Source organism: Pteronotus mesoamericanus, unplaced genomic scaffold, assembly GCF_021234165.1.
Source record: "Pteronotus mesoamericanus isolate MK-2021 breed Mesoamerican mustached bat unplaced genomic scaffold, CSHL_Meso_final contig_116, whole genome shotgun sequence".
Lineage (NCBI taxonomy): Eukaryota > Metazoa > Chordata > Mammalia > Chiroptera > Mormoopidae > Pteronotus > Pteronotus mesoamericanus.
The window spans coordinates 8,508,566-8,529,713 of NW_026555027.1; the positions used below are offsets into that span (position 1 = coordinate 8,508,566).

Here is a 21,148-nt window from a genome sequence, read left to right on the forward strand (position 1 = left end):
GCTCCATTCTACTGTCCTGGGAGTACATCCTGTGCTCTGCCTCCTGTCCCCAGAGGCCTTTGTGAGTCAGTCCAGCTCCTGCTGTGCCACCCATTGCCAGGGCCCATGAGCTCGGCCAACAGCCCTGATTGCTGATAGAAGGCAAAAGAGGGGGCTTCAAAAAGCAGGGAAGTACGACTTAGGTGAAGAACACGCTTTTCTTGGTATTCTCAAAACAAGAGGGATGCAGAAGTACCTGGCTAAGGTGGCGGGGGAGGGGTCGCTGCAGCGGTAGAGGGCCCGCAGCGCTGAACGCCCTTCCCCCACGGAGGAGGGCAGCGGCACCTGGGGCATGCCTGACCCCTTCGCTGGCCCGCAGTGCTTGCTGATGCGGCCGACTGTCATGCCCACACGGGGGGGTCTGGGAGGGACCCAGGCTCCCGGGCTTTGCCAGCTCCAGCGCACTGGACCCGAGGCAACGGTTGCCATGGAAACAACACACGCTTGCCCACCGCTGCGTCTCTGTCATTATTTCTCTCCAGAAGTGCTGCCCAACTAGACAGAAGCAGAAAAGGGCTCGAGGGGATATGCACACTGCTCAGCAAAACTGCTCACAAGAGAGCTCACTGGTGTCTTTATTAAACACCGAAACTGCCGGTTTCGAGGGAGGCGAAGCTTAACTGGCCATCATTAAGCTGGTGCCTCGTCCCGACCCCCAGACCCCCACGGCCCTAGTGACACCAGTTGGTCGCTTCTGTGCGGTCAGTGCTGGACTTGCATCCCCGTGGAAGTGAGGCTTGTCGCCTCTGTGTTCCAGGCAGAGCCATTAAGTGGAGCCCTGAATTTGTTCAAGTTAATGTTTATGTTACTGAAGCAAAACATACTGTAACTTTAGAAGCTAGATAGGCTTACAAGCATGTTGTTCTGCAAACGATGGTCCCTCGCCCCCCCATCCCCTCAGCCCCCCTTTCTAGAGCAGTGGCTCCCAGCTGTCCTTCCTGATCTTCCTGCATGTGCGCACTCACAGGTTCCTCGATTCATCCGTTTTTGGCACAGTCTGCTGTCCTGGTGAGGCGTGGGGGGACCTTTTACACCCCCGCGAGCCCTTCCCTCATCCTTGTCAGTTATCCACTTGTGTTAATATCATTCACTCTTGAAACCAGAAAAACTTTAATGTGTGCATCCTAACATGCACATTTTTGTTTTTCCCGAAACTATCGAATGCCTCATTTTCCCCCACATTTAAGTTTCTGTCGAGTTGTTCCCTTGTGCACTATCACCACAGACCGCTCTGCGTGCCACCTCCCACTCCGTCAGCCCTTGTGAGGCCCCACGTCCACGCGTCCCGCTCCCCGCTCCCCTCCCCAGGCCCCCGGGTCCCCAGTCTGCTCTCCCCACCTGCCAGAATCCCTTTCGTCTCTGGCCCACATTGGGCCCTTACGTCCCAGGTCCCGTATTTACTGCTTCTCATTGTGGAAAAGGACTTCTAGTAGCTTCCCGAGTAGTAGCTCATGGGGAGTGGATTTTGAGAACTGAAAAGACTGGTATCTGGAGTCTGCTGTCACTTGATGGACGGTTTGTCGATGCGGAATCCGAGGCTTGAAGTCCTTTGTCTCCTAGTCTCCCTTGTCGCACAGAGAAGTGTGCTGTGGTCCTTAGCCCAGGCCCCCACATCTGACCTCTCGTTTTCCCGTGGAAACCTCTGGGTTCCCGTCTTTATTTCTGGGGCCTTTCTCCCCCCCTCCCCGTGCCCTGGGCACCTGGGGACCCACGCAGTCTGTTCACTCATGCCCTCATCTCCGGGAAAATGGGCTTTATTTTACTTGATAAGGTTTTTTCTTTCCTACTATTTTCTGCGTGTTTTCTTTCTGGAAAACATATTCAGACATTTAACTTTCTGGATTAATCCTACAGTGTTCTTTTCTTTCCTTTCTCCTTTCCTTTCTACCTGTACCTTTATTTTTTCCTTCTGCTTTCTCAGAGATGTTCTTGACTCTCCAGCCACTGTATTGAGCTGTTTACGTTGGCTCTCATAATTTTAACATCCATGAGGCTTGTCCGCCCTTCCAGTGCATCCTCTTCTGTTTCCTGGCTGCCGCTTGTGTTAGACGAGGCCATGTGAAATTGTCAATACTGACATGGTTTTCAGGTGCAAAAGTAGGAGTTGGTATGATTCAATGTAATTGTGCAATAGTTCTCTAGGGTGTTATAGTTTCCTGGGTGTTTTCTTCTCTCCGATTTGCTTATTTCCTATAGCTTCCCCTCCTCCTAGTTTGTTTGCTTTGGTTGAGCTTCCTCAGATATAGGAGACCTCGGCCGGCCCTCCCTGCGTTCATACTGGAAGGTGAACCTTTCATACTGGAGGGTGAGCCGCTAAGCGCCTATCAAAAGCCCCTCTGTTTGCAAGGGCGTGCCCACTGTTGGCCTTCACAATAGCGGGGTCGCCTGGAACCTGGAGGAGACGCCCCTGCTGCCCACAGGGGGTGTGGGCCTAGCTGCCAGCTTTCATCATGTGTGGGAGGGCAGGCGGCGGCGTGCTGGAAGCTGGTGGCCTCCCCAGCATCCACCTGTGCTCGGCGGCTGCCACATCCTCACTCTACACTGGCCTTGGTGTCCTGGAGCCCAGAGCCTCTGGTGCAAATTCTCCGAAGGTTAAGCTGCTGTTCTCCTGCAGGGGTCGGGGGCAGGAGGGGTGTCGTTGGAGTAGTGACGTTGGAGGAAAAACCTGGGGTCAGAGGGGAGTGGAGGGACGCATCGAATAGGACTTTGTACAAGATCACAGCCAGCTCCCGTTTTCCTCCACTGGCCGCCGCCCCGCCTCCCACCCTGCCACCCTCCCCGCCTCCTGCGCGTGGAGGGGCCTGGCCGTGGGCAGGGGCTCCCTGGCCAGCTTCCTCTAGAGCAAGGAAACCAGCGCCGGTGTCCGTTGTCACGCCCTTGAAAGTTCAGCCTCCAGAGATGGGCGCCTTCTCCCATCTGCCCCTCCCTTTGTGGGTTTAGAATTTTTTTAATTCAGTTGTGGTCCATTTTGTAGTGTTTAGGAGGCAGAGAACAATCTACTGTGTTTACCTGGAAGTTCCTCTGAGACTTAAAAAAAAAAAATGCAGTTGCTTCTCAGAGTATAAAAGTAGTAAGTAATATCAGTACGTAAGTCCTGGGGGGGAGCCTCGTGGGCCCGCCCCCCCGCCCCGTCTCTGAGATTAAACCCCCCTTTGTGGCCCGGTGCAGGCACTCTGCGCTTCTCTGCATGCCAAACAGCACGCCATCCACACGCGTACCCCAACTCGTCCCAGTCTCCTGCAGAAATAAATCACATGCCTCATCATTTTGAGGAATATGTGCTTTCTTTTGTTTTTATAGTTTTTTTAAAGTTTGTCCTAATTTCAGACTTAAGAAAAGTTGCAAACAAGTACAAAGATTTCACGCTATGTTTGCCTTATCCCCCCCCATTTTCTCTCACACACACACTTATAATACACACGCACATGCATGCACACATGTAGGTGCATATGCATATTCTTTCTGAACCACGTAAGAGTAAACTGCAGATATGCGGCCCCTCCCCCAGTAACTGTGCAGTCAGTGTGTGCTCCCCGGAAACCAGGGACTCCCTGCCGTGAGCACAGCCCGGTGCGCAGGATCCGGACACCAACCTTGAGGCCGTGCTAGCGTCGGCCAGCCTCACTCACACTTCCACAAATAGTTCTTAGAGCGTTAAATTCCGATTTCTTTACGATACATTTTCTTAAGAGGGATTGCTAGATCAAAAGAATACATTTTAATGCCATTGTGTGTTTTAGATTTGCTTCTAGAAAAGGGCTGCTCCAGCCGTGCTCTCAGCGGTACCAGGCGTAATTAAGCTTTTTGCCCCTCACCAGTCTGACAGGGGGGAAGGAGACGGCACTGTTTTTATGTGGTTTTGCTTGCTCATCAGTGAGGGTTTGAGCGCTGCTGTGCGCACCTGTTGGGCTCAGGCGCTTCTGATAGCCCCGTTGCAGACGTCCCCCCGCGCAGCAACGCGCGCCCCCTTGCCTCGTTGCAGGAGCGGCCCTGGGCCCTTTGCTGGCTGGGCTCATCTCTCCGTCGGGGTGGAACAACGTGTTCTATATGCTGATGCTGGCAGACGCCTGTGCCTTACTGGTAAGTCGCCCGGCTCCGCCCCGGCAGCCTTTCCCCAGCGTCTCTGTGCTGTCGGCCACACGCTGGGGACGCCTTTTCCCCGGGGCTCCTGCAGCTCCCGGGGAAGACCCGACTTCTCCACCCGTCGCTGTCCAAGAACCTTTCTCTTTCTGGCTTAAACCAAGGTCAGAAGCAGAAGCAGGCCGTGCGCTGCTGGAGGTTGCAGGCAGATGGCAGAGCAGCAATGGCAGGAGCCCCCAGCCCAGGGTCCCGGCCCTGTCACCTGGCAGCCTGGGGGACTGCCCGTGGCATGTGGTCGAACCCGGGGGCCAGGCTCTCACATCCATGGGCCGACCCTCGCCAATTCATGCTGCCACCCAGAGCTGGCGGGTCCCCTCCCTGTCGGGAACTGAGTGCACAGACCAGAACTTTTGTCATGTTTCAGAAGTTGATCTTGGTCCTTCAGAATCGTTGCTATTGTTTATAGCTTATCCCGCACCCGCAGAGGACAAGCAATGTCTTCCGGTTTCTCCTTTCTTTTAATGAGCTGCTTTTTGTAATTAAAAGCTTTCTCCTTCTAACACTTTTCACATTTGGAACTTGGTAGAATTAATGTTGACAAGACACCAGGTTAAACTCAGCAGGCCTCACGAGTAGTTGGAGATCGATGTTCAAATTCATGCCGATTGGCTTCTCTAACGCAACTGATACTGCTGCGAGCGCTGTCCTCGGCGGCAGCCGCGCTCCCGCCCCCGGCCGCTCCCACCGGAATTGCAGGAGCGCGGCCCGGGATCAAGCAAAGCAGCTGACTGCATCTTCTCTGTGGGGGAAAAAGCCTCTTCTCTAGTCTGAGCTCAGTGTGCATATGGGACTCCTGAGCTCCTCCTTGAACCTTAAACATCTAAGGGAGTCAACACTGGGACAGAGGCTTGGTCCCACATAGCTGCATGGGTTTCCAGTCGTCCCCAAAACCTCCTCCAGCACCCACTGCCTTAGCCTCCGGCCCCAGCGGTCCTTCCTGCGCCTGAGGGCGTCCGCTGTCAGTCTAAGAGGTGGGGCCACCAGAACCAGGGTGTCCCTCAGGGACCTGTCTCGAAGCCCCAGGGCACTGCCCGCCTTGGGGAGCAGCGAGATCTTCTGGGGGTGGTCACACCTGGGGAAAGACCAGAGAAACACACACACACAGAAAGGCAAATTTGGGGTGGTGCTTAGTCCTTAGTCAGGACTTGTAAACTGGCTCTGAGCTTTTAGCGTGAAAGGGACCGGGAAGGAAAAGCGGTCAACCGAGGTGAAGGGCCAGCTGTCGGTTTCCCCGAGAGCAGCGGCAGCAAGCCTGGGTCCCAGGGCAGCCTCCTCAGCCCCCAGGGCCACGGCTGGCGGACGCTCACCTGGCTTTCGGTGTCACCTGTGCAGCTCTCCATTCCCCCCGCTTCCCCTGCCGTGCCACCGTGGCTGGGGGTCACCTTGTCTTCATTCTCTGCTTTTTCCACTTTGGACACCTTATGATTGGATTCATTTCATTGTAAACATTCCTTGCACCCAAAGGTCATTCAGGCTAAAATCTGCCCTGACAGCCTCATTTCCAGGAGCATGGCCCTCACAGTGACCTGTAGGACTTGGTCAGTGGCAGCCCCGCTCTTGGGACAGCCTCCGACCGGCCGAGCACATAGGGGCTGCAGAGGCGCTGCCGGCCCTGCCCTAAGGCTGTGGTCTTGTCTTTGTTTCCGGTGCAGTTCCTGATCCGCCTCATACACAAGGAGCTGAGCTGCCCAGGGTCAGCGACAGGGGACCAAGCTCCGTAAGTCCCTCCGGGGGCCCCTTCTCCCCGTAATTAAAGCTCGGCTTTAGAATGCCACTCAGGCTTATCAGCTTCCCACACCTGGCTGTTCCCAGAGGAGGGGGCACAACTGGCGCTCCTCTTTCATTGCGCGTCTCGCTCACGCCCCTCGTTCTTTCCTAATAAATACCCAGTGTGGGTATGATGGTGGTAATCTCCCCTCCAAATCTGAGAGACAGACAGTGCGGGAAATTGCCGGCTTTGTTCCCTGTGAGCTTGGCTTTCTGTCGCAGGTGGCAGCCGCAGAGCTCAGCCTGGTCTCCACTGTCCCCTCTGTCCCCAAGCCTGTGGGGTGGAGGTGGGGGAGGGGCTGGGCAGGAAGGCCTGACAAGGGAGGGAGGCTGGCGCCAGAGCGGTTGGTGTGCGGGGTAGGAGCTGTGTGCCTGCCCTCTGACCGCTGCCGGCTGTGTTGCCAGCTGCTATTCTGCCCTTTTCTTTCAGGCTTAAGGAACACTGACCACGCGGGTCCTGCGGAGGGAGGCTGGGCCTGCCCTCTACAAGCTGTCCTTCAAGGGAAAGTTCAAATAAAGGATCCTGTGTTGAAAAGAATGACTTACTCTTGCCTTTTGCACATGCACCTGGAAAAGACACAGAAGCCACCTTGAGAATTCCTGGTGCTTTTTCAGATGAGCCGTGGTGCTTGGGACAGCAGTGACGACACGCTGTCGCCATGGCCAAGCCCCGCTCAGGCAGCAGGCGCCTGGCAGGGTGCTGGGACGACGGGCTGCTGTGAGGCGCTCAGGCGCCCTCCGCCTCTCAGGTATTCCGGCGTAAAGTCACCGGATGGGGTGAGTGCCGCGCTGGCGGGAATTCCAGTGACACCAGGACATGCCATGTGGGAGACATTCAGGGTACAGCAGCCCGCAGGGCGCCCACCTCCCAAAGGACAGGAACCTGACAACTGGATCAGAAGCCCGCACAGAACTTAGATCCATCCCGTTACCCGAAGACCCCGGCACTTCCTCCTGCTCTGTGCCCACCTGAAACCACAGTGACAGGTGAGCAGCGATGAAGTCGTCCACGCCTGCGCAGGCCGGAGGCACCAGGATGCCAGCGCCAGAGCGCCCAGGAGACTCCTGCCATCCCAGCGCCGAGGGCCAGGGCGCTGCTGGTCCCCTGGGAGGGGGCGCCGGTAGTGGACCGGTCCCCAGTGCAGAATTTGTTCCACTCCACGACCACGCCACACCTGGAACTGTGGGGCTGCGCAGCCCCGAGTGATCTATTTATTGAGATTGTGCTGCGCTGTGGAAGCCCAGCCACAGACGTGGCGTTTGTTATTTATTAAGACCGACCGGTGGTTCCATAGCCACTGTCTTCTTGTTGCCTAGCAAAGTCCTTATCTGCCCTTGGAAATAAAATGGTGGTTTAAAAAAAAAAAACCTCACTCAGAATGTTGATTGTTCCTGTTCATGTTTCCATTATTTTAGAAAAAGAAAACTTTCGAATAGAATTGTTTGTTCTTGGTTTCCCATTTTCTCAAACGGAAACCATTTCCTCCAGAGAAGGGCCACCCCGCCGGGGAGTAGACCCCTATTTGCACAGAGGCCAGCGGCCGGGCGTGCCCCCAGACCCAGGATGTTTTGTAAATCACGCAGTTTCAGGCACATCCCAAGGTTCATCCTCAGCTATGAAACGTCACACGGGAGGGACAGGGTGCACTTGAAACTGCACAGGGAGACACAGGCTTTCAAACTTGCTTAGACGCAGCATCTTCTAAGCCTGCAGGATGCACACGTTTCTTAGGTGGGCGCCGCAGGGCACCACTCTGTGCACGGAGAGGGTGCTGCTGGCCCGCCCAGCGGGCGTGGCGGGGTGAGGGCGTGGCCAAGGTCACGGCCGACTTCACGGCTTGGTTCCCCTGAGGGCCAGAGAAGGGCCTCCTGACCAGCAGTTGTCCTCACAAACAGACTGTCTCTTTTTGACACATTTAAAAAGTGTCCTCTTAAAAATAGACGTTCCATAGCACTAAGTGGTTTATACACAGTTTCTTACACACACAGCTCACTCCGCTCACAGGTTTCTATTTTCCATCCTGTCTTTTTGTCCTCCACCCCCAGCCCACAGCCCAGTGGCCTCCTCCCGGGTCCCTGTCCCTGGCTGCCTGCGGCCCCCAGGGGTCTGCGCCCCTGCCAGCTGCGGCCCCCTGTTCACCACACAGCCTCTGTCCTCCATGTTCGCTAATGAATTAAATAGAATAAACAAAGGGAAGGATGAGATATCTACACAGGCCATTCAGTAATGCACGGAGAATTCCTCCATTTTCTCTGAACTCCTCAAATGCGGTGTCAGGTGTTAAGTAGCTCCACTTCATTGTTTCACCTTCCCAGGTGAAGGGCCACCATCTGTGGTTTGGCGACTGGCCGCTTGAGGGAGGTAAGGGTTGTCGCTGTCGCAGCTCCCGGGCTTCCACAACGTCCAGGGAGGGGAGGCCATGAGACATGGCCCTTTTGGAAAATAAGGAGGACCCACAGCTATTTCTTAAAGCGGGTTAGCTGGAGCTCAGTCTCAGCCCACGACTAGAAGATTGCCTCGTGACTTTTAAGGGGGAAAGTGAATGATTTGAACAAAAAAATGCTTCGCTATCCAGGGCAGTCGCTGAGAGGCCTCCGGCTGCCCCTAGGGATGCAGCCACGCTTGCGTTCATATGGAAATGGGACTGCCTCTCATGAATTTGTATGTCACTGAGATGCTCCCCACCAAGTGCCAGGATGATGGAGATGCAGGCTGGAGGAGGGGTGGTGAGAACCAAGGGCCTGGACAGTCGGAGAGGCAAGGACAGCTGGGAAGCTCACAAAACACGGGGCACTCTGCAAGTCAGAAGCCAGAACCTCCCCGCCTCCAATCTCCAGCTGTGAAATCCAGTGAAACTAAATTACTAGAAAACATGAACTGAAAAAAGATTCATGCCCTAATTTTTTATCCTTAGTTTCCACCGACATAAAATCACACTCCGCCAAATGACTGTAGGAGTTGGTATGTGTCCCGTCCAGCCTCTGCGTCTCTGACTGCGAGGTGTCGCAGGGCACAGGCTGGCCCGGCCGGGGGACCACACGTTGAGCCGGGGAGAAGCGGCAAAGGAGAGGGCCGGGTGGCCGTGCGGCGGGGGGCCGCTGCGGGAGGCTGGCTTGGAGGCTGGCCGTGGGCACGCGGGGGCAGCTGCGACTTGCTCGCACCGTCGTGTGTCCTTCGGACCGTCCCCAGGGAGCCGCGGCGGCCTGACTCCCAGGACGTCCGTGGGCCTGCCGAGCGGGGTCCCCCCAGCAGCTCCTGGGCAGGCCGGCCAAGCCCGGGCTTCTGCCTCTCCCACGGGGCCCTGTGCCAGATGCGAACCGTGGGTCCCTCACTCAAAACGCAGGGAAAGGTGCTGTTCCAGGTACTGAAATGTACACTCGTGGTCCTGTCTTCCCCTGTAGGAGGCAGTAGGGGGCGGTAGGAGGAAGGGTCACGGAAGGGGGCGGGGCTCAGCTCCAGTCCCCCAGCACCCATGTTACTGTCCCACTTGCTTCACCAACAAACCCCAGATGCGGGGAGGATGTTACTCAGAATTTCAGCACGGAGGCCGCAGAGCAGGCAGCGCCGAGCACGGGCCCTTCGGAGCACAGGGTCCCATGCGACAGCACGGGCCCACCACGCATCCTCCCGGCTCAGGCTTCCAACGGGAACCCCCGGGCCGGACGGGGAGCCGGCCGGTCCCAACGGCCCCCAGAGCCAGAGCCAGGTAGGAGCGGGCGGGTTCATGGGGCCTCCCTCCCTTGCGGGGCCCCTGCGTTACCCTAAACTGCATCCAGTTCAGGGTCATGCCTGCCATGCGGGCTTCCTTTTCCAGTGTGTTCCAGAATGTTCCACCCACTAGAGAACAAATGCGCGTGCTGAGCACCTCCTTCAAAGCCTTCCACAAGCAGGGCCAGCCTCGCTCTCTGACTTGGCCATTCACTCCTTCGTTGTCCTTTCGCCACTCAGCTTGGGGGCCATCGCCACCTGAAGGCTCAGACTTCTGGGCCGTGTCTAAGGAAGCGTGGGTTGAGGGCTGCTGGCCCTGTCACCATACCATGCCTGGCCGTCCCTTCCTGCCCCACTGAGGGAGGCTGACCGACGCAGAGCCGCTTCACCAAGTCCCCACGGGAGGAGGTCCTGAGCACAGTGGAAACTTTCAGCGGGGGCCAGACGCCATCATGCCCAAAACAGAACAGGAGTTGGGGTGGCAGACGTGAAGTCGCAGTCCCAACTGAATCGATCTGGTGACAGGGCAGGAGGGTCACCCTCAGAACTTGCTGCGACCCAGCTCGGCAGGCACTGCGTGAATTGTTGACGGGGGTCCCGTCCGGGCCGGGCCAGCTGCAGCTGGGACACGGAGGGCAGATGGAGGCGCGTCCGCAGCTGAGAGGCAGGCAGACGGCGGCGGGGCACAGGCGCCCCCTGGCCGGCGCTGGGCTGGGCGGCACCCCTCTGCTCCACCAGGGGAGGAACAGACAGAGCACGTGCCCATCCAGAATTTCCCAATCTTTGGAATGTCCCCAACCTGCCCCAGGACACCCCTCTGTGTGGCCACGACCGGAGCGGGCCCGGGTGAGGAGTGAAAGGGCTCAGCGGTCGGTCAGAGCAGGATCGTCAGGGGGACGTCATGACTGTTTGGGGCTATTGATGAAAACTGACAGGATTGAAAAGCCTGAGCTTCTGTCCCCTTCCTCCCTGGCCTGTCAGTAACCAAGGCGGCCCCACCCCTTGGGGGCCTCTCCCTTGAGTCTGGGTCAGGTTTCCTGCTCTTCGTTAGAATGCACACGTCTGCTTCTAACGGGCACTGTGGGTCGATGCACACTGAGTGGAGGCCAGGCCCCTCAGATGTGCCTCTGTGGGGTCTCTGTGCGCACGGCCTAAGGAGGCTCAGGGCCCCCTGTGTGGCAGCCACTCCCTGAAACGTCCTCGAGTCCCTCGGCAGCAGCTGGCGGTCCCTGCGGCCGCTCCTGCTGCCAGAGCTTTAGTTTGTATTGAGGGGAAATGCACACAACAGATGCTCGGCCATTCTAAAGTGCATCCTTGGGTGGCATTGGTGCATTCACGGCATTGTGCAGCCGCCACCTGTCCAGTCCCAGGCGTCCCTCATCCCCCAGGAGGACACCTGCACCCTCTCCGTCACCATGTCATCTCCCCCCAAGCCCATCACATTTAAAATGAGGGTTTCCAGAGAGAGCGGTTCCAGGGCACGTTTTAGCACTAATGTTCTAGAGCTAAACATCTGAAAATAACCACTCTTTCCACTGACATTACATTACTAGGGCATGACTGCATGCTTTATGAACACTGCACTTAGGCCACACGAAATTTATAAAACACAAGGTTGAACCAAGCGCCAGAGAAAACGACGCAGTGAGGACAAGAGGTATGAAGCCACTGCTGGCGTGACACAGCTGTTAGTCTACTTCAGACTAAGCCTATGGCCCGAGACACACAGGTAATTCTGGCCCAAACATGTCTTTCTGCCTCGAAGTAGATGTGACTAAGGTCTGCACATTGGTTGCGTCTGCACCAGGAGACCCGGGCGCTTTGGTGGACGCCCAAGAGTCAGGCACCTTGCCTGCGGGCGAGGACAGCAGCATTTACTCCGTCAACATGTCTGACCCCTGAGCCTGAGGGTCAACATCATCTTCTCTCCACCCGTCACGGAGAGCCCCTCACAGCCTCTGTGGACAGTGGCTATAGGTGGCCCAGCCATGTAGCCGTGTGACCAGTATCCAGGACAGGAGAGAGAATCTCACCAGCACCCCAGAAACTGTCCCTGGGCCCTCCCTGCCCTTAGAAGTAAACATTGCTCTGACCTTAATGTTTTTCATTTAACTCTGTGAGCAAGGGTGGGCAGCTTTCCATGTGTCTATGAGCCACGTGGGGCTCCTCTTCCAAACCATCCTCTTTATAGGTCGGGCCCCTTTTCCTGCTGGGCCGCTTGTCTTTGTCTCTCTGATTTGCAGAGGACCTTTCAGGCTTTGTGCGTGTCAGCGATGGTGAGTGTGCCGCCTGGCTGGGCTGGTCCACGCGGTGCCGTCTTCAGTCAGTGGACCGTAAGTAAAGGAGAGTATCTGCGATAACCTGGTGGCCCAATGCGATCGTGTAGGGGAAGAAGAGATTCTGCCTGCGCCCAGAAGGCTTGCGCCAGCCCCGGGCTCCTGCCCCCCGGGTTGCCCTGCGGGTCTCGGGCCTGCCGGCCCTGCCTCCGCTCGTTGACCGCACATGTGGCCGGGGCCGAGAGGCAGTGTGGGGACAGTGACAAACGGGGTGAGCACAGTCCCTGCCCTCATGAAGTCGCCTTCTAGTGGGGGCCGCAGACCACCACAAGCTCACAAGGGAGCTGGCCATTTCAGGGGGCAAGTTCTAGGGAGAAACTAAACGAGGACATGGGGCAGGAGAGAGGAGGTGGCATTTTCTATCTGATGGTGGCCTCTGAGGGGGGGCTAGCTGAGCAGAGAATTCAGGGAGCGGCAGAGCAACCCCTGCAGGGGAAGAGTGCACAGACTGGGGGCTTTTTCCAGACAAGCAGGACTGAGGGAGGAGGAACAAGCAACGGGCAAGGGCAGGGGTGAGGCTGAGAGAGCCACACCAGACCCTGCGAGGGCGTAGAGGTCGAGGACAGCGGGTGAAGTGGGCCCGGGGTGGGGACCCGGTGGCCATGGGTCCTCGGAGCAGAGGCCCTGGAGATGGGGCCGACGCTGGCCAGCACACGGTGGGTGTGACGCTGGTAACGAGTGGCCACAGAGGAGACGTGGGGGAGGTGCTGAACAGGAGACAATGAGAAGAGTCGGCAGCCCAAGGGCCAGAGGGAGAGCAAGTTGGGTGGAAGAGTCACAGGTTCAATTTCGTCAGATAACCACAATTTCAGAGCTGACAATGACTTCAGAGGTCACTTAACCATCGAGGAAACTGAGGCCCAAAGGGAGAGAGACTCCGTGGAGACCACACCCAGGCGTGTCGGCCACTGGCCAGTGCTTTTCGTCCCATCCTGGGTAAGTGCCGACTCAGGCTGACCTCTGCCCCAGGCGCCCTGGATGTGGCACTTGCCTGTACAGCGCTCCTCGCGGCCACTGTGCCTCTTGTGACCCCCAGAACCCTGGGGGCTGCCCTCCCTCCATGGCCTCAGCCATCTCTGCCGATTTGGGGTGGGCGCCAGTGGTGCTGGTCTGACGGACCGCGAGGGACCCCACAGCCCCAGGACTGCCAGCTGCTCCCACCTGGGGGTCTGGAAGGCTGAGGCCGGGTGTTTTGTTTGTTTCCTTTTGTTCTAGTATCACCCAGATCCCCTCGCTGCCACAAGAGGGCCCCTGAGAGCTGACTCCCAGAAGGACCTCAGGGAGGACAGCGCCCAGCGTTCAGGATGCCTCCATTGTCCTCCCCAGGGAAGAGCTCCCCGGCCTGGGCACAGCGTCCAGGAGGCCCCCACAGCGCTCCCCTCAGGGCTGGGCCGTCAGAGGGTCCCACTGCTCCTCCGGGGGCGTTTAGCGCGGTACAAGGAACCGACGGGCAGGCGCTCTGCGTCAGGCCGCCACCCAGGCGAGGGCAGGCGTGAAGGCGGGGCATCAGGCACAGCCGGGAACAGGGACGGTGAGCACAAAGGAAGGGTGACCCCCAACACAGGTTACTCCCTTTCACACTCAGGCACCACCCACTCCTCCCAACCCTTCCTGCGAAGCCTCGTCATCCCCTCCTTTTGATTAAAATATCGAAGGAACTGAGGTCCAGGGAGGTCACCCCACTCAAGCCCCCTCAGCCCCCGGAGGCTGAGGCCGGGTCAGCCAGGGCCCACGCCTGCTGCTCACTGTCCACCTGCCGTCTGCCAGCTGGGCCGGGAGGCCCAGGCTCACCCACTCTGGCCCAAGTGGCCACTAAGCCGGGCTTCCCTGTGGTTTCGTTTCGCAGCTTCTTTACACTTCTTATGGGAATTTTCATGCATCACAAGAACAGACAAGATAACATTAAGCTCCGTGTGCCCGTCACCTAGACTCCCCAGTGAGCAACACGGCACCTTAGCCATTTCATTCTGACCTGCCATTGCATTCTCATTTTCCCCTTCAAATAGGCATTTTTAGAGAAAATTCCAGAATCTCGCCATTGCACCCCAAACAACTTCTCTGCCTGAACCAGACCTTCTGCTCAGCCTGGTGCTCTGTGGGAACAAAGTTCAGACACTGTCTGCCACCATGCAGACGACATCCTCAGAGCCCCTGCTAGTCAGGGGACTCCACGCAGCCATCCCCCCAGGGTCAGAGCTGAGAGCTCCTGGGACGCGGGTGCTGCCTGGCGAGCTAACCCATGAGCGGGAGGGGCGAGCCCCGCCTGGGCCATCCCACCTGCGCCAGTGGTCACACGTGTACCCCCTGGAATAAGACACAGGGGCGGGCAGGAGTGACAAACCTGAGCAAACCTGAGCGCCTGGTCCTCCTCACCTCCTCAGCACGGGAGTTTCTAAATTGAAAGGGAAGAGAAATGAGTAAGAAGCTCAAGTTACCACTAACTTTATTTATAGAAACCACAGGATGAAGTGAGAAATGAATGTCTCGGGAATACCAAGTAGGGGGAATGATAAATCGATGCCTCCGATTTCTGTGAAATGCAAGAAAACCATCCAAGTGCCAGTGACTCAGAGGAGCGGGAAAGGGAATTGATCGGGACTGGGAACCCCTGGAGGGCTTTCAATTCGGTGACAAATTGGCTATGCTCACGACACCCTCCAGGACAGACCCAGCTCTCCACCAAGCAGCCCGAATCATTTGCAAATGCAGGGTAAGGAGCAATGAACACTGGGTCCTCCCAGGGCTCCCAAGTGAGGCTGGAACAAAAATCCAGGAGCCGTTCCCAGAATTAGCACCCTGGGAGTGGGGCGGAGGGAACAGCAAGGGCTTCCAGGTAATCAGCCAGGTGTGTGCCAAGGTTTGCTGTCTCCCAGACACCATCCCGTGTACAGCCAGCATGGGCCAGAGCAGGGCATGGACCACAGAACGAGTGAGTTCTCTCTCCGGACCCCCTTGGCCAGCCCCCTCTATAGGGCTTGCCCCCCCACCACAGCCCTGGATGTTACCAAACAGGCTTATAATGCATCATTCCCCTTGAGTCCCCAACAAGTCCTCCTGTCTCTTTGGTCCTCTGTAGTAGTTATTGGCATTTTTCTGCCAGATATTTCCAGATTGCATGCCTTTAAGCACAGGCAGTGATGGTACCGCCAGCATCCTGCCTTGTTCAGCCAACATAGTGTGAGTTGGGGGTGACGTGTCCTTTCTGGGCTGGAACATTTAACTGCCCAAGTGTGACCCTGCTCCAAGCTCTTTGCCCTCTGCCATGGTGTCTGGCGACGTCCAAGAAGCTGACTGCTCCGTAAGTCTGGCTTAGATGTGTCCTGCCCGTCACCAACGGTAGCCAGCGGTCCCCACCGGTCCCCCACGGTCCGAGCCATGTAGCCGCTGAGACAGGAGGCTGGTGGGAGGGCAGTGAGGAAGCTGCTATCAGAGGCAGGGAAATGGCAGTTTTCGGTAGGCAGTGGTGACTCACTGAGTAAAACTGTCACCTGTGACTCCGTGGGAGCGGATCTTACACCTCAGGAAATCGTATCTCTAGGGGAAGTGGTTGGAAACTAGATTTTAGGACCGTGTGTCAGTTGCTATTGGTCCCTGCTGGAAGGAAACAAGAAAAAGAAGAGCTCAGGAAACAATGACCTGGTGTGCAAGCAGGGATGGAAGGGAAGAGCGAGCGAACAGATTCCAGGACCTGCAAAGTCAGAAAGAAGCCACTGCTCCTCTGATACCAACAGCCAAGTGACAAAGCTGAGTAGCACCTGAGGCAACAATCGCAGCCACTAAACCCAGCCATTTTCACAAAGGAAATCAAGCCCAGGACTCACCTCCACATCTGAAACCTCTGAGAGTGAGGCAGCACCCAGAGAATCATTTCAGAGGAACAGAGAAAGCGGCCAGGGCTGGGACTCTGCAGTCGGAGCTCCAGCCTCGCAAGACCAGCCCCTCTCTCCCTTCACTGCGGCCAGAATCCACCTGCGTTCCTAAGAGGATGGAGCCACCCCGGAAACCGCCAGCCTGAAACGAAATACGCAAGTCTCATCATTTGCGGCAGTTACGAATGCCTGCGTGAACACTGAATTAGCACATGCTGAACCGTCGCTCCCAGGGAAGTATAGGGTTATGTGTTTGCAAGCCTCTGGCCGCAGCATTTTTGTCATGGAAAAAAAAAACTCAGCCAAACTTTCTAGCAAGTTCTGAAGCTTGACTACAAGCTGACGTAAAACTCTGAAAGGGTTGCATCCCAAGTTAATTTGCGAGCGATTTGTCTAGAGTTCAGTGTGTGCATTCCCATAGAGGACAGGCCAGCCCTCAAAAGCCCCGTCGTGGGCTGAACCACTGGGGCCGCCACAGTGGCCTGAATTCTGTGTCGCGGAATCGGGGTTGCAGACGGGAGGAAGAGATATGACATGCCCCCCTCTTCACCAAACGTGAGGAGGGCCCACTCTGCCTGTGGCACTCGCCTGCCTCCCTCTGTGCTCTGAGCTCTGGCTGCCACGCTGTGTCCTTCTGGGGTCCTGGCACCCATAAAAGAGTCCCATCCTGCCAGTATACCATCCAGAGTGCTCTTTACCCCAATTCAGCTCATCCTTCTCTGTGATAATAAAATCTCAGAGTCCTTTGCAGGTCCTCTCAGCTCTGAGAGGAGGGAGGGAGGAAGCTGCTAGAATTAATTCATACTAACCCCCTGACTGCAGTTTTTACGGCAGCACCTGTTACAACAGGTGCCTATCATCTCAGGCAGCAGCGGTAACGATGCCGCAGAGAGAGCCTGCAGGGAGAGGCAGTCACGTGACTGCGAGAGAGGAACATGGGGCAGTCCCTGAGGACTCTGTACTTTGCTCACTTCCCTGAACAAGAGCCTGCTTCTCCTGCTCCCTGTCCTCCCGTAGCTCTGCATCCTAGGAATCTCTCAGGGCCCGAATCTGGATATTTTTCCATCAACACTGGAGTGGGCCCGTGTCAGGGTTGTGTCGAGTGACCGGTGACACGGTAGACAGGGTTAGGCGAGGACAGGGGCTGCCCTGAGTGTCTGGACTGCTTGGATTTATGAGTGTTTAGAGCACAGGCGTCTGTGCGCCTGAGGTCCTCCGGCGTCACATATTTTTAAATTTTTTGCCTCGGATGAATCAAATACGTTCGCCTGCTGCTTTCCTGTTTCTTTTTTTATTATCAGTTGAAAAACAAATCAGAGTCAAGTGCGCGTTTCTGGCAGGCTTGTGTTGCCTACGCCTTCCGCTCGGGGACAGTCCCGTCACACTGTTTTTCTGTAAACCAGAAAGCCTTCCGAGTTCGAGTTCGTTGTAGCCACAAGAGGATCGTGAGCGCGCCCCGGAGCCGGCTCCGCTCTCACCGTGAGCCCAGCCTGGCCCCGCACCCGCCTGGTCAGTGTGGCTTTTCCCAGCTCGCAGGCGAGGAGAGGAGGCGCTCGGAAGCCCGCGTCCTTGCACGTCACCCCCGATGGCCAGCCCAGGGCTACCAGCCCAGATGCACCAGCCCCTGAAGCCCCACCGCACTCTTTGCCATTCTCAGGGACTCCCCGTGATTCCCAGGGTCTGTCTGATCAAGATGCCTGGAATAGAAAATACATTCACCAAGGCACCATTTTTGGACAACAAAACATTGGCATTTTTTTTCCAAAAGGAATTGCTTTGGGCTGGACAGGGATGGGTGAGGGAACATTTGACATGTATGACGCCCTGCAGGTCTGGGCAGAGTTCACTTCCAGACGGTTTGGTTGCTAAACACAACCCAGCAAACTGCAGGTGTGAGGAGAAGGGAGGTGTCGTGTCAACAGAGGGCATGTTCAGGCAGTGACCATGCATGCTTCCCAGTGCCCACGGCTGCGTCCTGGCTAGCCTTGCCCCGGACCTCACTGGACATTCAGCCCAGCCGGCATGACCTGCGGAGTCACACAGGGCAGGCTCTGCATATGCTCCATGGGCCACAGGACCTCCCACCTGAGCTGACAGGGATTTAGGGACTTGGGATGCAGATGCTGATTAAATGACTGGAACAGAATTCCAAGGCCACTGGGAGCCGGGAAGGTCTCCTGCTGCCCATCCCGGCACCCCCTTCCGTCCCCCTCGCCACCTCACGGCCCAGAGCTGGGCATTGCCCCCCCCCACACCCCCCTGCACATACACACCTGCATGCACACACTTAGTCTGCGGCCAAGTTCAACTTTGCACCAGTCACTAATAATTTTTCTAGCTCCACCAATGTTCATCTCTCTGATGAGGGGACGTTCTCTACCCTTCTATTCCCAAGTTGTCCTATAGTATAACAAAGTGCGTCCTGTGGGCCCCCAAACGTCATGAGCATGGTGGTGTAAGAAACCATTTTGTGAATGAAAAGCAGCCAAGCTCCCTAAAGGGCGGCAGCAAGAGAAACAGACGGATGGAGATGAAGAAAAGGAAAGCGCACCACGAGGCGGAAACGTGGCACAGAAAGGCGCCAGCGGGAAAGGTGGCAGCAGAAACCTGCTTGAGGCCTCGTGAACAACCTCACCGTTAACTTTTCCAGCCTCCCCTTAACCTCCGCCGGTTTGGTAGGAAAAGGACGAGGTCACGTTTTTCTTCCACTTTGTGCGTACCAGCTCCCTGCAGAGGTGCGAGGCGTTTTCGCCGGGCATCGCTGCGTTTACACCTTCCATGCACTGCCTGCTCCCGGCCTTCGCTCACCTCTGTGCGGTTCATCTATTGATCTGAAAGACGTCTTTCCATTGCATACATTACAGATAATTACACCTTCATGTCATAGTTATTGGCGACATTTCTTCTCAGTGCCCCTGTGAGGGGTGCCCCGGTCAGCGGGGGCCAGCCCCTCTCTGTAAGGTGGGGCCGGGGGTGGCTGGCGCTCTCAGCCCAGGCTCTGCTGCAATAATAGGGAAGAGGCTGATGCATGGACAGCATCCTGGAAAAACAGGCCATGCGGCAGCAACACTCAGCCCCTCGAGCGAGTCGACCGAGGGGCAGAGAAATGCACCACAGTGGCTGGAATCATTGACTCTCGTCACCATGGGGGTACGGGGCTGCCAATACATTAGGGAGGGAAGGTCTGGCACCCACATATCCCCCTGGGGCCCCTCCTTTCTCCCATGATCTCTTGTCATTGTAAATAGACAAAAGCAGCAAACACAGCCTGAGAAGGGACAGTAACCCCCAAGGGTAAGTCTGGGCGGCTCCCTGAGACCGGGATGCAGATGTGTGGCTCTTGCCAGGTGACTGTAGGAGCACGTGAGGATGAGGACTGGCGTGGCTGGACGCAGCAGCGGAGGACAGTGTGTCCTAAGGTGGCTATGCCATGACGGCCCATGTCCGAGGGCCACAGCGTTGTGACGGACCCTCCCAGGAATGACCTGACCGTTGTCAGCTGCCAGGCCTGCCTAGGTCCCCGCCCTTGGCTGGGTCTGGTCCTCCAGCTTCTCCTCAATTCTGGGCATATTCGTTATTCAGTGGGAGTCAGTTCCTGTCATTTTCAAACAAGAATCCAAGTGGGTACCCACGACCAGAACACCTGGCAGGTCCCCCTGAGTGTACACAGGCTTCAGAGCCACCAACGGTCTCATGACACGCTGAAGTAATTAGCTGTCTTTATCTCTCGGTTGCAGCCCACACCATAAGACATGGTCCATATCTTTTACTCCTCTGTGAATTTATTAAGGAGATTTTTGTCCTAGAGGTTTATTGCGATTATTTTTCTCACCAGAAAGAGGGAAACAGCAACTGTCTGTCAAATGGGGAGCAATGGACCGTGTCCCGACCCGCTGTCCACCCGCAAATCACCACCCATTTTCCAGCTGGTGCTCCCCTCGCCCGGCTCCCCAGTAGCTCGCTACTCTCAGAGTGTATGTTGGCACAAAGGCTTGCATTTTGCACAAGACATTACTCCTCGAAGAACTCTTACAAAGGAGACAGAAGGACTCCGGTGGCGAATTAAAGAGGGTTTCCCCAGCCCAAACCGGTATGTCGCGGCCCCGGGGGCTGCGAGATCTGTCTGCAGGGAGCAGGCGTCTTCCACAGGCAGCAACCCTCCCTCCGCTCAGCTCGCTTCTTGTCCCAGGCATCCAGCAAAAACAAACGTTTCGAATTATCGTAAGTGGTTGTCTTCACAATGGCAGCTCTCACACCCTGACAGGACCGCAGGCGGGATTGAGGAGCGTCCATAACAAAAACTCAGATGGGCCGTGGACTCACTCAGGCTTCTGAAATCAGGAAAATCTGCTCACGCGCCTCCAAGCAATCACCCCTTGCGTTGTTCCCGCCACCAGCAGGGCACACCTGCTATTGTTCTCTTGCAACAGCACTGAGACATGTCCTGTTGTTACAGTAGGGTGGCCTGGCGTGGAAATGCCCAATGTGAATGTGATTCATTCAAAGCAGATATTCTAGGAAGCCCGCATCTCTGTCCAGAGGCATCTGATGGTGATGGTGGCGAGGCCACGGGTCACCAGAGTAATTGTGAACTTGAGTCAACAAAACGTTAGCTCAGAACCTCCCTGAAAATCACACTGTGAGACATGGCTGTGCTCCCGACTCAATCCGTCTTCTCTCTTTCCAGTGTTTCCCCATCCTGTGTGATGGCCTCCCCGCTTCTGAGGATTACAGGGCACTGGTTCTGGCAACAGCAAAAAACAAATAGGGTAAAAACAACAAATCTCAGGAATACACGGAAACACCCGTTCCACGGAATGCCATCTTCCACTCGGACGTGTTAAAATAAAGCATGACCAGAAATTTAGACCTTCCTCTTTTGCGTTAGTATTCCAAGGAAACGCAACTAAAAGTTAAAAATAAGAAAATGTCTACCATTAAAACAAAGACATTTTAAAAGGCAACCACAAGTACCCCAGTGTAAGACACACATAGGCTTGGGTGGTAAGCTCATCCGTCGATCGCCAGAAATGTACTGGGGACTTGTAAACGAGACTTCGGTTAGACACTAAAGATGACTAAGTTGGTCGTGAAAGATCCCCTCGCCCACCCTTAAGCTGCTCGTGCTTACACTTGACCGCCAGGAACCAGGAAAAGCCTGCCCATTTTCACACAAGACCGGTGGCTTCCCGGCTTCCTGAGTAGTTTTGCAGAAGGTGGGCATTTCATTTTCCTTCACTGTAAACTGGGAGTTCAATACGCTCGTCTGACAATCCCGTGGTCTTCAG

General features: G+C 56.3%; 1 protein-coding gene across 3 annotated transcripts in view; it reads left to right on the forward strand.

The window, feature by feature from the left end:
- Positions 1 to 6,642, forward strand: part of SLC37A1 (solute carrier family 37 member 1) — a 50,219-nt gene extending 43,577 nt beyond the window's left edge. For all 3 annotated transcript variants that reach the window (XM_054578656.1, XM_054578658.1, XM_054578655.1), the window contains exons 18-20: positions 4,022 to 4,119; positions 5,832 to 5,896; positions 6,377 to 6,642. In XM_054578656.1, coding sequence (XP_054434631.1) covers positions 4,022 to 4,119; positions 5,832 to 5,896; positions 6,377 to 6,392 — 179 coding nt within the window. In that variant the 3' untranslated portion in view covers positions 6,393 to 6,642. The remainder of the gene's footprint in view (positions 1 to 4,021; positions 4,120 to 5,831; positions 5,897 to 6,376) is intronic.
- The last annotated feature ends 14,506 nt before the right edge of the window (positions 6,643 to 21,148 follow it).